Genomic DNA, 17034 nt, shown 5'->3' with positions numbered 1-17034 from the left:
CTTTTCATCTTTATGACAAATATACATTAACTTTCATTAGGAACTGGTATCTTTATGCTGAAGTATCTGAGCTTTGCAAAACCTTATACGTGTTCAAGTTTTTTTCTCTGTTTTTCAAGAACAATATGTTTTTGTGATGCTAATTTCAAAGTCTTCCTTCAGGATTTGCTGTTGAATCCTTTGCTCCTTTGTGAATCTGCACGCCATCCAAGATGCTATAGTTGTAAACTATATAAGTGTAATCTGCTGCCTCTCTTTACATATAAACAGGGATTCTGATGAAGAGCTATCAGCTGAGTATAGCAGGCATGAGAGTATTTGCTCATGTATTGTTGGAGAAGTCTGCTTTTTTCTTTCTTCAGAGGTCATGATGATCTTGATGGTCTTCAGTTGAATAAATGGATGTTTAGCATGTCCTTGATATTGTACAGTGGCTTTAAAATTGAAAGAGAGAAGATTTACTGAATTTTTTTTATATTTGTGGTGACAATAGTTGCTACTATTGCTGTTTCCTCTTTCAGAAAAAGCAGCTTAGACCCCCTCATTTTTGTTGAGCCATTCTGAGAATCCAGAGTGGGGCAAAGCTTCATGCATCTGCTTAGACAAATGCAAATGACACCTAAGAGACTGTATATATAGCTCTTACTAGGTTCAGAATTATGGAGCTACTAAAAAAAAATGTAGTTGAGCTGAAAGAAAAGCTTTACTTCTGAAGATGCACAAAGGGAATGACATAAGCCGTGGAGAGATGATGTGTGTTTGAAATGTTGACAGTAATCAGGCAAATGGCATTTCATTCCTCTTGCCAGTGATGATGGACCCCAGCTCAGTATTACAATCTAGAGAAGCTGAGCTGGTTTCTTTCTTGGAAGAGTGGTTTCCTTCTTTTTTTTTTCTTTTCTTTTTTTTCTTTTTTTTTGAGATCAGCTATGTTTAAAAATCTGAAAGAAAAATGTTTTGGTTCTTTTAAAGTACATGTTTTATACCCTTGGGCCCGGTAGGAGGAGGAATTAACCTCAACAAGGTGAAAAGTGATTTGCCTTCAGAGAGAAAGATGAATATATTGCTCTTCATATGGGACAGTACTTGTCTGGTAATTTTCTTTAGATAAAGACTGATTTGGTAAGTTATGTATTTCATGGAATGAAATAAAGTGAATGAAATAAAACTACTAAAAATGAAAAGGAAAGAAAAAAAAGTACCAAATACAGGGAAAAGGATGTCCTTTTTTTTTTTTAATTGTAAAAATAATTATGTACAGTGATGGTTGTTTGCAGACATAAATGCTAAAGCTTAGGTTCTGCTTAAGGCAGCGGAACTAACCTATGAATAATGGATCAGTGTATCAAACCAGTGCTTTTCCTAACATCCATCACTGAACCCTACCCAAGAGGTTTGGAAGCAGAACTTAAAAAATGAATGTCATCTGACAGCAGCCAGATCACTATCAGAGTTAAAATAGCCCTGGACATGTAGTCCATGATGTGTGATATACAAGTGGTACATATCCACTTACTGTGGGTGTTGTGGTGAGGTTGTTTGAACTAACCGTGCATCACTTATTTCAACACTCAGCTCTTGGGTCACAGATAATAAGAAAGTAGTAAACTACATTTGAAAGATATTTGACTTAAATGATAAGTATCATCAGATCTGTGGGATTTAAATAAGTACACCATTAGTTACTGTCTGAATATCATACCAGTCATAACAAAAGCATATTATAGGAGTGAGGTCACTTACTGATTTTCTTCTTTGCCCTAATGGTAGTTTGAGATCTGTATTGTACTTTACATTTGAAAACCGTGTGTTTACATTATGCCACAGTAATTTAAAAACTTCCTCCTACTGACAGTTTTGTCTTAGGCATGTAGAATAAGAAAAGCTTTAAAGTCACTGATCCCATTCTTTCTAGTGAGTTGCCTCAGCAGCAGCCAGTGTAAGTTAGTGAAGTCTCTCTTGTAAAGAGTCATAGCAGGAGACCTCATAGTTGCAGAAATAATGGGATAAATGAAGTGAAACAAAAATGAAAACAACAATTTCATAGTCTGAAAAATCACTTGAAAACAAAAGACTCATTTTGTTGTTATTATCTCTGACTCATTTATATCTAATCATATTTGTTTCTTCTATTTATTTGTTCTTCTCTTTATTACATCTACTTGCTGTAATTCCAATGATATTTTATCATTGCCCAATATCACATGTGTGAAATTATATCAAACTTCTGCTTGCCTTTATGTTTCTTATGTCAGGTATCATCTAATCTCCTTCGAATGGCTTTGAAAGTATTAATTGTGATTTTCTGTCCAACTTTTGTCGATCATCACTCATCTAACCTCTACTTTTAAATGAAAGGCTATTTAGAATTAGTTTTGTAAGACTGACTAGGATTTCAAGCCATGAGATAAGGTTCAGTTGTTGAAGAAACTGTACTTAAGTTTGTGACACATGTTTAATCTTTGGTTATTTCTGTGCTGAATAAACAGAAAATGAAGGTTTGATCTCTGCGCTCACATGCAGAGCTCAGAATGCCCTGCTGACAGACTTTAAGTTGAATTAAGCAGCATATTGCAAAAAAAAAAAAAAAAAAAGTTTCTGCAACTGAAGCATTCAGCATTGGAAGGCTTCTTAATCCTTCTGGTTCTTACTTGTGCAATATTGGGAAGAGGGAAAAATAATTGAACTTCATTTGCAAATAAATCCAGTAGTTATGGTTTGGATTTACGGGAGGAACAGTGTTATTCAGCACATAATAGCTGATGCTGCAAGAAATAACTTTGCTAGACATTAAGAAGAAAACCAATCATAGTAAAAATTATGCAGTTTATTACTTGTTTATGTGCATCACTGCTGCTTCTAAGATTTTACATTGAAAGAGGACTCCTGTCTGGAGGCTATGGATGAATAGAGAATGCAAATGCTTTCTGTTTTAAAGAACTTGTAACTTCCTCACAGGCCTTCTGTTTTCTGTCTGTTATTTCTAGCCCTGCTTTTGCCATAGTTTAGGATATTCTGTCTGCAATGCATTTATGGAAAAAAAATTTGAAAAGATTTTTTTGTATCTTGCTGTCTAATCTCATGCATCAAGCACGATCCTTGAATGGCAGCAAAGCTGCACCAGTTCTAGAGCCATAAGGATGGAAGATGTTTTTTCCCCATCCTCAAACAACTTTTGAGCCCATGTAGTAGCATACAATTCCACCCCTCCAACCCTGTCGGTTACAAAAAACAAACACAGAAAAATTCTTCATTTTTAAAAGCAAAAACAAGTTACCTGAACATTATGAGATCCTTCCTCATTCGTAAGATCTGAATGTTATGTGTTTTGATGCTGCAGTCTGCCACTCTCCATTCTATTAGCTGGGCTAGCAGCTATGAACTTTGGGGCAGCATATTCTGCTTTATATCCACAGTCATGAAGTCAGGGAGATATTTTATATTCTATATTAATATGTCCCTAATAAATTATTGGGAGAAGGAAAAGTGTGCTTAAATATACAATATAGTACTCGTAAGAGTTTCCAAAGCGATCTCTACTTTGTTTGTACAGATAATTATGCATTGTCCCCCACTGAAATCCATATCTTCTGTGGTGGAATACAGTAACTATAGAAACAAATAACTGCTATCTTAAACAAATACAGATATATGTATTTAAATAAAACACTGTGGGATTTCTTTTTTTTTCTGTTTCCCTTCATCCCCCCCCTTTTACCCTGTGAGGTTGCTCATATTCAGTGTCTCTCATGTTAAGCATACAGCTTGCAAAAATCTCCATAAACACAGAGATCGGAGTTTCCATGTCTGCATGATGGTCTCCTGTCTGATGTGTAACACAAAACATCCTTGAACAGGGGGGTACCACACGTTTTAAAACTGTACTTTAAAAAATATACTATAAGTGATCCAAAGAAGCTCTTCTCAATGTATATTTTATTGTCTGAAAAAGAATCATTGCGATCTTTTATTGTTTTGCAAGTTTCAACAAAGCCAAAAAGAGCCTTTTCACTTAATTTAGCTGAAGCTGGATCCAGTTGCTAACTGACAGTTATTCTTCTATATTATGTTCATAATTTCTGAAAACTAGAAAGCATATCAGCAAAAGAGATTGTGAAGTAGTATACAAAGTAAAATAATTAGTGTATCATCAAGAAAATAATCTCTGATTAAGACTCACCACTTGAAAGCAGCCTGACAGATTATTTCTCAGAAAATGCTATGTCTGGGTTGCTTCAGTGCTCACCTTTTTCTCAGGTATTTCTGTGAATTTCTATTCCTTCCATCTTGCTGCTCAGTGTCACCTTGTTCTGGGTTAAGCAGTGCATTATGTAATTAATGTTACATCTCCATATGTTTGCCTTAAGAAAATACTGTGCAGGAATTAGTATGACTTGAGCTTTATAATACAAAAATCTATTTTGTTTCCTATTAAAAGAAATTTGGGGAAGTAAACACAGTGCATATATAGAGGTGCCTGTATATCTTGAGTATTTATCAAAAGCTTCCACTTCTTAGGAAAGCATAGGAGACAGAGATCAGAGGTCACAGTGTGTATATTTAAATTAAGAAAATTGTTGTCAGGTGTTAGCATAAAATGGAATTTTACTTCAGTGTAACTGAACATCATGGCCCAGTTCTGGTAGCCATATAGTGTTTTTTCACTTCAAAGTTCAGAAGATGCATTTATTAATCAAAAAGAATAGGTCGTGGTGATGAATTTTTGCTCTTGCCGAGAGCCCAGAAAGAAAAGATCTCCTTGGCAGCATGGAGATCAGCAGCACAGAGCAGGCTGACCTCACAGCCTACACTGATGTTGTAGCCCAGGAAAGGCCTCGGTGCTGTCTGGAGATCAAAGTGTCACTGTTTCTGATTATCTGTGAATGACAGTGTGTGTTTTGGGAGAATACTGGCCTGCACAATTTGAAATGTGCTTGCTGTTGGATGTGACTGGGCACTGGTACTTTGTGGTTGCCTGCTTTGAAGTCCCCCAGCAGCTGCTGTATTGCCACAATACCAGTATGGTAATGTTGCTGAGATGACACAAAGCTTTGGTACAAAGATCTCTATGTCTCAGGTGGGATTTGTAGGCAGCCTGAAGTCAGTCTGGGCTCCAAACTAGAATGTGTTGGTTTTATGGAACCGAACAAACGCACCAGGCTTTGGTCTGCCCACCCCTCCTACCCTGCATTCACGATGTTAATCCTGTTACTCCAGCTTGCTCTTATTTCTGTCTGAATACCAAATTTGCTGCTTTTTGCAGTCAATTCAATTGTCCTAAGCCTTATGATGTGCGCTACAGGAGTTGTAAAGCAATCAAAGTGAAGTTAGCATTCACTAAGGTACACATGCATATTCTGAACACCTTCAGGTTGGAAAATCATTGCCTGTGTTCTGGCTTTGGCAAGCACGTGTTAAGCCTTTGTGATGGTGAAGTGCTTTTCTCTGCCATTCTTCCTATATTTTGTAAATTTCTATTTCTTGTAAAGATTCTAAAATTTTGTTTTGCTTTGTTTTGTTTAGGGATCAGCAATTTTACAGCCAGGAGTCTTACCAGCTCTACCAGGTAGGAACACTTAATTATTTACTTTGTTAGTGCATATTGGTGCTTAAGTCCCAAATGGTGATGAAGAAAGCATCATATTCGAGGAAGAATAACTGAACTTCTCTAATTGAGAAGCTTGCGGTTGGTTTTGCTGCTGCAATTCATGAGACTGGCATTTATGAAGTAGATTGTAATCTGTAGTGTCTTTAGTTACAAAGATTAATGATTTGAATTTTTCCTTCCTTTTATAATCAAGAAGTTTGAATTTATCGGGTTCTTTATCAAATTGTGTAGTGCTTTTTCTGTTTACATCCCCAAAGTCAGTGTGTTCTTTTTAGGCTATATGAACTTGATTTGTATGTTTTCTAAATAGCACAAAAACCCAGGAGTGTATTCTTACCAGAGAAAACATGGAGCTGCTTCTCTCATGTCTGTAGAAATTCTAACTGACAGATGATCAGTAAAGGAAGGAAGCTGAATATCTTGCCTTGAATGATTATTTATGCAAAGGTAACACACCGACTGTCTTTGTGTTGTAAATTTCCCTACCAGTGGAACGTGTTGATCATCTGGAATTTGCTGCCTCATTTAGTCAGACTGGTCTGGCTTCTTTATTATCATTATTTTACTACACAGATAACACTTCACAAGCCTGTAAGTATGTCTGGCTTTATGTACTGCACCCATCTCATTCCTTTGGGTTGTCTGTACAGGGATGATGTGTCTTTAACATCTTTATATTCTTTGCCTGTTCACTTGATAATTCAGTAGATTCACTTAATATACCAGGTACATTGTTCCCAACAGAACAACATTTCGTGTTTGGGATTCTTTATGAATTTTAAAAATCTTGGCAAGTACAGAAAGAATTGTAGCTGCTTGCTGCTGGTGTGAGCAAATCCAGTAAGATGCAAGGATCAGGTGATGTCTCTGAAAAAGGTCATAAGTAATTCTATTCTTTTGTCTGTCTTAGCAGGAGTAAATCCAAAAGCACGTAGCAGATCTTGTTCCTGGTTATTCCGCTTGAGTCAGTGGAATTTCTCTTGATTTATAGAGGTCTAAATAGAAGCATAAATTGGATCATTACCTCTGATTTTCTCTTTACTTCTAATAACACAAGTTTTTTAGTTCCCCGACCAACCCAAGGAAACCAGAGAAATTCTTATGACGGAAATGTGTGTAGAGAGGGTTCTATAGCTGTGTGTATTGGGTATATTTCTACATAAATTTCAGTGGCAAATTAAACGTGGGAGCAAACATTACTTGGCAAAAACTTAATCTCATACTATTCATGCAGATGAAGGAGTTAGCTAATTTGATAAAATCTATCATTAAACAATCTGGAAAAGCAACCAGAGAACAGATTTTAAGATCAAAAGAAAGGGAAGACACTACACTGGTAAAAGTTTGGGTGGGTTTTTGCACACTGCAAAACCAGAATACTTGTTGCATTTAGTATAAAATGCCTTAGACAGATGCAGCATCTAAAAGCAGTGACTGAAGTTTTTAGCCATCTTTGTAGGGTTTTGATCTTTCAGATAGTCTCATCAGCTACATGTGATTATGTGATTATATATTTGTGCTTCATTCTTCAATACTGTACTGTTCTTCACAATGCAAAATAAACTCACGTTTTCTCTGTCTCATTTTTATTATCCTCAGATATTCCATTTGGGAATATTGTTTTTACATACGTGAACATTTCAAATGTAATTAAACTTGGTATTACAAAGCTCTAAAAAAAAAATGTTGTAGCCCTTCAATTCCTTGCTTTTACTGTCTTTAATTCTAGGTTTGTACCTCTTGGTGCCAAGCAGTCATTCAAACAGTTCTGTTGGACTAAAGGAGCAGCATTAAAACTTTTCTATGTTTCTCTTTTATGCTGTTTTTATCCACATTTACGGATAACATAGAAGCATGCTAATTTGAGGTAATTACTTTCAAAATCTGGCTTGATGGCAAGATACGCCTACTAATGTGCATAATTTTACAGTGACCTGATACAGCAAGGTTGTTTGCTCCTGTACCAATCCACTTAGTCACAAAAACTTTGTATTTTTAGCACAGAAATGATTGTATTGTTTTTTTTTCTTTTCCATTCAAATACAACATACAAATGCAAACCCACCTCATTCGCTGCTCTATGTGCCCCCTGTTCTGTTCAACAATTTTTGCTTTTGAATGCTTCAGTTCTGTATCAACAAATGGGGTTAGTCAGGATCAATTGTTTGAATGTTTTTCAGTTTATTGCTAGAGAATGTAGGTGATAGTGTCATCTTTCTCTTGTTAGTTACATATGCTGAGCAATCAACTAAGCAACTTCAAAGGAGCATATCTAGTTCTAATGGCAAGCTAAAAAGTATTTGTAAATACTTTGGCATTTTAACACCCAGATGAAACATCTGTATTGGAAACTGATCAGTCTGTGCTTCTGTGCTGCAGGCTCTGCCATTACAAAAATCAAGAGCTGAATGGGAAATTAAGAAGTAAAGAAACATCCTCTGTTGGGAGCAGTATGCTTGAATATCATTAAGTTTTGAGGTTCTTAAATTTCTTTTCTTTTTGACTGTGCTGTTTGAGAAGAATACGGCCCACACTGTGTTGGTTTTTATTGCTTGGGTTGGAAATAATATATAATTAAAAAAAAATTTAGAGGATACATATCATCAATGCTTCAGATGTATGAAGGCAAAGTTCACAGAGATACTAATGTTGAGTCAGTAAAGTGTGCTGAACAGTGTCCATCATCAATAAGCTGTAGTTCGCAGGGCTAACTATTGCAGGAGAACAGCATTATTATTATCAGAAGCTGATTAATAAAACCTTGCCATAATATGCCATACTCTTTCTTGATCGTACTTTATTTTAAAAGTGCACTTAAAATAATTCCATACCAGAAGAAAAATAAAAGCTTAGCAGAATTGCTAATTGCACCTACAAACCAAACCAAGGCCTTAGAGAATAATCTGAATTCTAGGGGCCTGACTAAGGACGAAAAGTCATTGCCACGAAACCACGTGCTGCTGGTTCATCCTCTGGGCTGAGCAGATCCAGCAGGTTCCTGTTTCCTGTTGTAGGGTGACCTGATGACACTTGTCTTTCTGTGACCTACTCTATAAAGGCAGAGAGGCTGGGCATTAAGAGGTGATTGCTTGCATATTACACGTGTCTTCTTACTGACTGTAAGGGTAGGTGACAAGACTTGAAAACGTGCCTACGTGGGCTTGGTTTATTACATGCATTCCAGCTTTCCTCATTTATATTCTTTTCCATGGCTGTTTCTGGTGGTGCATGTACTGAAAACTGCTTGTTCTTGAAGAGTGAGCATAAAGAAATGCATATGCACTATGAAGAAGAAGGAAGAAAATAGGTCAATCTCTGTTGATATATGTTTACGTAATACATTTAGAAACTTCACAAAAATTCCATGAGAGATTTGATATTTGTATGTAAATATTTGTTATTTGCCGGATTTGAAGATGAGGAAAATGCAATACTTCAAATCCTGAAGCATTAACGTGGTTGTTTCAAAGCAGCTCCATGGGGGAAGTTTTTGACTTGACCCTAAATGAACTGGAATCTTTTATGGTTATACTTCCCCCTCTTGTGTGCTTTTCACAAATCATATAAACATCACTTCAAAGTCCCAATTTCCTGAAGAATGATTTGTATTTACAATTTTACTTACTATTTATTACGATTACATAAAACTTTTGAGGGGCAAAGAAAATCAGTTTGTGGTGAAACTACATTTAGCATAAAACTGTAGTTGTCTTTTCAAAGAAAGATGGGACTTTCAATTTTATAAAGCACGTTCTGATGTCCTTAATAATGCCGGAAAGGGACATTCTGTGGTGAGAAGTATAAATGAACAACCTGGTCTGGAACGTCATACTTCTTTGTCCTGTTTTTGCATTTATTTGTATTAACAGTCTTTTTAAAGACAGAAGTTTTTAAAGAAGGCTTTTGGTGCTTAAGATTTCACCAGGATACATAAAAGTTCTACAGTCTGATCTCATTTTTTTGATATAGTTTTCTCTGTGTCAGTTTTCAGTCATTCTTGTAACCTTGGATTACACGATATGCTTTTAGGTGCAAAAAAAAAAACCTCTGCAAGATAAGACACTTTAGTTCAGTTATGCATTTTTGAGATATTTGCTGTTTTTTTAATCTATCATCCTCATCAAGTGAAATGATGTGTTTTGTTTACACTTATTTTCTAAAAGTGTAGGAATAATTTTCCAAGCATGAAAACTATTAGAATTAGAAATTATTTCTTACGAGTGTATCATTTGTGCAAGGGAAAAGTTAAGAAAATACCTTTTTCTTTTCGTTCCCAGATCACGCAGATTTCTTAGGTACTTGAGATTGCTATTTATCTTACAGAATTTCTTTGTGCTACATATGAATTATGTTAATTTTTGGTTGCTATTTTAAGAACAATTTGCAAAGATGTGTCTCACCTGCTCAGAGACTATTCATTGCTTTAGAAGACAGTGTTAATTTTATATGATCTCAGCAGCACGTTGTACAGCTGTCCTGTCACAGTGGCAGGGTTGCAAATAAGCAGAGCCTCCTACTTCATTTCTGTTAAGTACCACTTACTTGAACAAGAAGGTCCCATGAAATTATCCATGTCAGGAAGCAAATGCCATTCATTTTGATTAAGGTGCCCATTGTAAGAACAGTAGACAAGAAATTCTGGCCAGCTAATGATAATGCTAACTGAAAAGCTAAGTATAATGCTGTTTAGTTTGCCTGTTGAATATATGGATGTAGACAAACTGCATTACATGTGTACCAGTTTGTACGTTTCCAAGTTTCCAGCTCATCTTCCCTTAGACTTCCTTATCTAAAGCTGTTTGGAGAATTTCATGCTGATCTGAATAGAGCAGAGGAAAGAAGAATTACTGTGCCATCCAATATGTCTTTGGTAAAGCTTTTTTGGCTGTAACACTTGGAACAATATTTCACAAGAACCAACTGTTCAAACCCCACTGAAGCTAGATCCTTTAGCACTGGACGGTGGACTACTGAAGTGTAGTACAGTTCTTCTCTTTGGCAGGTTTTGGATCCATCTGATAAGAATGTAATGACAGCTTTAAATTCTTGCAGAGAGATCTTGACAAATTAGAAGGTTGGGCAATTAGCAACTGCATGAAATTTTACAAGAGTAAGTGCCAAAGACTTACAAAGCTTATGGTAATTTTTCTTGATGTTTCAGAAACATTTACTAAGGCTGCTGATGCACAGCAGATATCTAACGATAGCAGAAGGTATTTAGATTTAATATGATTTTCTCTCTTTGGAAACAGGTGCTTCTTCTGTCATGGCAGCTTCTGGGTCTCTGAAACTACAGAGAGGGTACAGTCTCCAAGCTGGTAGGTATGAGTAGTTATGAAGTATGTGTGTACATGTAAGTTTAAATTTATTTAGGCTTGAAGTATTTTAAACTTCAGGAAAAGTTAATATATGATTTGATTCCCTTTTGTAACACTTACATATCTTTGGGCTTTTTGCTGTGCAGGGTTTTGTTAGAAAGACATTGACAGATGGGATAAGTTTAGAAGAGACGGTGACAGATGAGATAAGTGTCAGAGCATAGGCAGTAATCTTATTCACAGCAGTATAATGCTGCCAGAGTTTTAACAAAGGATACCCACCAAAAAATCCCACCTTAGGCCATGAAAAATCCTAGCAATGAGACAATGGGGAAAAAAACAGCACATTTAAAGATAGTTCATGGTAATGAAGGAAAAAACATCCGCAGATAAACTTGTGAGTATTTGTCATTCAACATTAATACCAATGTATTCATATTAAGAGCATAGTGTTTTAGCTTGCCTTATGTGAAACTGGGTGGAGTCCATGACCATGGTGGAACCTGGGAATCTTTTTTCATCTTAGTGCTCTGGAAGCACCAGTGATGCTGCACACCTTGGCTTCTTGCAAGGATGGTGATTTGCACTTGAAATGCAAAGTCGTCCTTGCAAGGGACAGTTTAAGCACTTTCTACAATGCTTTGTCAGAAATCAAGAAGTTATCCATCATGCTGGAGGTGGAATTTTAACAAGAGTCTTCCAAATGCTCCCAAGATCACCCACCCACTTCTCCCTGATTCATGCATTCAAGACAGCTTTGCTCCCACACTGATGTATAGCAAAACACACTGTTGACTTTAGTGCCCTTCTGTGTGTATATCTGTAAAAATGGCCATGTTTATTTACTCTCTCTCATTAAAAAACACTGACACACCACCACAGAAAAGTCAACACTGGCTACTTCCTAAGATTTTTTTCCCAGTATGATTGTTTAGATTAACAGTTCACCAGTCTAAACCAGAAAAATCAGATGCTTTGCTTACATTGTGCAAATTGCTGAATTCTGAACTGTTGGTGGTGTTCCTGTATTGTAGGTCCTAAAGGTGGTTATGAGATGCTGACACTACCTGCAGAACCTGGAACTCCTACTAGCTCTGAGGAACCTGGTGAGTAAACCAAGTCATCATCCCTGAACGTGTTTAGAAACTGTTTGGATGTGGTGCTCAGGGACATGATTTAGTGGAGGGTTGTTAGAATTAGGGTAGTATGGTTAGGTTGTGGTTGGACTTGATGATCTTTAAGGTCTTTTCCAACCTGAGCTATTTTATGATTCTGTGATTCTAAAGATCTTTGCAACCAATTGCATCAGAGGAAGCTAACTTTTGCTTTTTTTTCTCTTTTATGCTGTAATGTCTTCTAAATGTTGATTTTTTGAGGTGGTGATCATTGCAGATGTCTGTTTTACAAGTGTGTTCAGACTCTTAAACACTTATACATACACACACACGCATATATACCAAGCAGCATTTGTAGTGTTTTCTTTCTGTGAGCAACAAATGCTGTAAGACTGAAACATCACTTTCAAATATATGTTTTCTCTCCTCTTCCCAATCATTCCTATCTCTTCCTTTCCTTTCTTCCCTCCCACTCTCCAATTCTTTTAAATACCACTTCTTCTCCTGTTTCACCCTTCTCATTGCTAATTTAACTATCTATTTTGTTTCTCTCTCTTCCTCCTTTTCTCCTCAAACATGATACTCTGCCATTTCTTTCGCAATGTCTCCAGACTGTAACTGCTAATTCTGGTCTTTTTCTTTTTTTCTGCCAAATTCTCCCTCCATAATGACCACAAATCCCACACAAATCCTGGTATTCTGAACCTTTTCATAAGTATTTTCTACCTCAGTCCATCCAAACAGAACCACAGAAATCATCATCTTTGTCCGTGGCACTCTGCATGCCTTATTTTCTTATAAGAGATGTTGACTCTCTTGTGCTATTCAAATAAACCTTTTTCTTCAAATAAGGATAAACCGGTTTTTCATTTTTAATGAGATATTTTTGTGCAGAGAAAAAATGAAAAGCCAAATTTACAAAGAAATCAAAGTTTCTGTTAAAACAGCATAGACTAAACAAGAGGAGAGTTTTTCTTCACTTTATTTCACTTTCCTTCACTTCTATTCCAATTCGCCTAACTTTGTACATGGGTTTTATTTTTCTTTATGTCAAGTTTATAGGAAGAAATTTTGAGTTTTGCCAAAGCTTTCTTCTTTTCTTTCTTGCACAAAGATCCACTAATTAATATATCTTTCTCTTTGTGGTTTTTGTTTTTTTGTTTTTGTTTTTGTTTTTTTAAGATAATCACCAGGCATAAGATTCACCTTTCTGCTGCTTAGTTTTATAGAGGAGTTTGCTGGCTTACATGCTTGCTAACTTTGAGGACACTTTACTTAAAATCCTGCTACTTCACTTAAGCAGAGCATAGAAAGACTTCAAAAACATCTTTTTCTTCATGACTACTCGTGACTCTATATCAGCCCTTAAGGTTGTCATCTGTTTATGAGTTCAACCTCTTGTTACTGCTGAATGTTTGCTTTCAGAACATTTGACAGAATGGTGTGTTTTATGAAATGGTTCATTAGTCATTGCAAACAGTGTCTATAATAACATATTACTTATTTTAGAAGGGGCTGTAGGTTATTCAGCTGATGTCCCTACATCAGATCGACCCCACAGTGAGACAGCCACCTATGTTAATATTCCTGTCAGTCCTACTTCCAAAAAACAACTTCATTACATGGAACTGGAACTTCAAGAAGCCAGCACAAGCATAAGAGGTAAGAAAGCCTACAGGACTATTTAAACAGCAATAGGTACAGCGTTACAAACTATATGTGGTATGGAAAATCTTAATTTCTCTGTCCATATCTCTTAATTTCATCTGCCCACAGCCTCTGGCTAACAGGAATTTGTACTCATGTACATTTGTACTAATTCTTGTAACTGTCAACTATTTTGGAAAAGACTTATAACAAGCAAAGCTCTCTAAGATGTTGCACTGTATATGAACTCCTCCTAAACTGAATGTTTCCATGTCTCTGAAGTTTGACAGACAGTGATTTCTTTCATTTTTCTCAAGATTTTCAGTGCATGCATTAAGAATACACTTGCTTAACTTTTCTTACTTGGATTCAGCAAAAGGGTCATGGTACCATTGCAGCATGTAGGTACTACTGGGCTTGCTGCTAACAATATTAAAATAGTGCCTCTAGAGCCACATGGCAAATGTGTAAGAATAGAACATGGTGTTTTCTGTCTGCTTTCCATGAGGGTTGCAGGAAAGCAGAAGCATTTGATTACATTCCCCCCACTCCCCGCCTGCCCACCTCACCTGCTCCCATTCTTCTACTGGATGTGGATATTTTTCATGTAATGCTTGTCTTGCAGAATTAGCCCACACGTGTGAATTATAGCTACCATGTACAGTCACTTACAGATTCATCCCCCCTTACAGAAAACTCTTAGCAAGGATTTGGCATTCAATTCAACACATTTGCTGTTGAAGTATCTTTCAATTTTTCCTTTATTTATTTACTTAGTCTTGTTGTTCAGTGCCATATACCTTTAGGTAAGTAATTCTAAGCTTTTCCCAGACCTTACATTTGGGAGATATGGAAGACTGAGATATGGAAGTCATGTTTTATCTCCATTTTAAAGACGGTGAACCAAGGCATTAAGAGTGAAGAGCCTTGCTTCTATAAACTGACATTAATTTTGGTATAACACCAATCCATGCTCAAGTTGTGTAACTTTGGAGGTGCTCCTAATGATTGTAAGTATTATACTTTTCTCATATTGAAGTTTTCCCTTCCAGAGTGGTATATCTACACTGATACAGAACTGCTCTGCTCCTGAACAAATAGAGCAACTTTTGTCTACCTTATTGTCAATTATCGGACTAAATTGTTGTTCTGTTCAATTTTGTCTTCTACTGGGAGAAACAGGGGTGGAGATTGAAATGTGGAGCATAAATACAAGTGATTCAGGTGCTTACTTGAAGAAAATCAGATACCTAAAAGAAGTAGATAACCAAGCTTATGAGTTTTTTTGTTGTGCTTATCATCTTACTTCCTTTATAGAGCTTATTTTAATACCAGACCAAGATCACCTAGGAAATCTATGGGAGAAGTCTAGCAATAGCTTCAGCCTGAGCCTGTTTTACCTCAGATTGCATGAAGGGTATGGACTGATATATGATTTCCTTTGGCGTTTCAGGGAGTGGATCATCCAGATATGCACAGATTGACATTGCAGCCACCGAGACAGCCCACAAAGTGGGAACACAGCATGCACAGTGCCGGGAGGAACGCTTGCAGGAGCTGGAGCAGAAGAAGAAAGGAGCTCAGCAGTGACTTGCCTAAAATACAAAGCTGCCATTGCATATTGTATTTATACCAGATTCATTCCAATATTTTGATTCCTAATTGGAAAGCTGGTAACGTGACAGGGGTGTGTGCATTCTTTCTTTTTTTTTAAAAAAAATTTTTGGTTGTAAATTCCTTTTCTTTTTCATATGCAATAGATGTAAACTACCTTTTTCTATAAGTCTAAAGTCATGTAAGAACCTGGAACCAATTCCAGTGCTTTTTAAATGGTGGCATTTTCTTTAAAGAACTTGAATGTGTGCAGATAAGGGGATGTGAGTGTGTGTGGTATGTGTACACATAAGTTTGCATGCGTGCATATGTATGTTTGTATGTAAGCACACATTACAGATAAAATATATGTATATGTCTGAGTGTATAAGTTATGTAAAACCTTTATTAATGTATTAATGAAATCTTATGAAAGCTAGAAAACTCAGTGCCTGATTATTTGCAGGCATGGTTTTGTTCAATTTATATGCTCATTTAAGGACGTAGTTAACTGTATCTAGGAGTAATTAAGTTTTATACCTCACCAATCTTTGGCTAAAATTGCTCTGCTTTAAATGTTGCAGTCTTAGGGGTGCATACAGACAAGAGCACGCACATATACAGATGGTTTAATTTCATTATGCCTAAAAACCTGAGTAATTTGTAATGATGTTTTGGGTGCTTCTGTTCTTAAAAGCTCTGTGTTAGACACCATGGGTTTTGATTTCATACATGCTGTGTACCCGTAATTCTTAAATATTCTTATCATCTGGAATTTAACATTACATACTGACAAAATCAGATCTCAGGTTTCTCACACAGAATAGATTAAAGTCAAGTTATTCAAAAGAAATAGCCACATTTGAAATTTGAGTTCTTTATTTATCTCTCCAAAGCTATGCCTGATGTACAAGCATAAAAATTGGATCATCCACATTGACATGAACACTTTTTTTTGAATAATTATTTGCTATATGTAAGTAGCATTAAACCAGTCCTGGGTTAGAGCAAAATGTCTTCCAAGATGTTTTGTGAGGCAGAATTTGACCTATCAATTTATTTGATTGTAGCCTCAATCGTAATGGAAAATATTGGAAATCTCTCAAATAATAATAATAAAAAAAAATGCACTTGGGAGGTGATAATTGCCATTGTCATCTTTTCGGTATGAAGAAATTATTTATTACCCTGGCTTATTTCTGAAGGGAAAAAATAAATATTTCTTATGAGACTCTCATTTTAAAATATTTTCTTATTATTTGATAAACATGCTGTAGTGATTTACTCTGTAAGCACATGGTTGGCACAAAGGGAGTAGCATGAACTTTTTCCCTGGACTTGGAGATCCTTGGGCCCAGTTTTTCTTAGGCCCAGTGCTCACCAGGACCAACCAGTGCTGTTCCATTCCAAGTTCTCTACTGCGGGGCTTGCAGGGATGAAACTTCTGTGATGTGTTTATTAATATTTCATATTTAAAATGAGTCTTGCTAGCCTGATGTACTGAAATGCAGTGTTTTCCAGTTCCATTTGTTGCTTAGTCACTGTTTCGGAGCTGTATTCTGATAATAATAATAAATAAAATAGTTTAAATAATACATTTAATTAAAAAAATTAAAGTTAAAAATAAATTGAATAATAAATAAAATAGAATAAAAAGTTGGGATTTCAGAAGGCCAGTGTTTAGACAAAAGTAGTGGATTTCCTTGTGCTGTAGTATAGCCTCTGTGCCAGTGCAGAACTGTTTTCTTGAAGT

The 17034-nt window shown here is 36.2% G+C and overlaps 1 protein-coding gene across 2 annotated transcripts in view; it reads left to right on the top strand.

Annotated features, from left to right (window-relative positions):
- DOK7 (docking protein 7) overlaps positions 1–16413 on the top strand; it is a 58066-nt gene extending 41653 nt beyond the window's left edge. Inside the window, exons 7-11 of one of the 2 annotated variants that reach the window (XM_090139715.1) lie at positions 5524–5566; positions 10861–10926; positions 11961–12032; positions 13551–13703; positions 15142–16413. In XM_090139715.1, the coding sequence (XP_089995841.1) occupies positions 5524–5566; positions 10861–10926; positions 11961–12032; positions 13551–13703; positions 15142–15278 (471 nt within the window). In that variant the 3' untranslated portion in view covers positions 15279–16413. The remainder of the gene's footprint in view (positions 1–5523; positions 5567–10860; positions 10927–11960; positions 12033–13550; positions 13704–15141) is intronic. The other variant, XM_031588323.2, reaches the window with a different exon arrangement.
- The last annotated feature ends 621 nt before the right edge of the window (positions 16414–17034 follow it).

This window comes from Phasianus colchicus, chromosome 4 (assembly GCF_987193195.1).
Source record: "Phasianus colchicus chromosome 4, bPhaCol1.hap1.1, whole genome shotgun sequence".
NCBI lineage: Eukaryota > Metazoa > Chordata > Aves > Galliformes > Phasianidae > Phasianus > Phasianus colchicus.
Note: the sequence above shows the minus strand (reverse complement) of the source record. Positions and strands in the feature narration are given on the sequence as shown.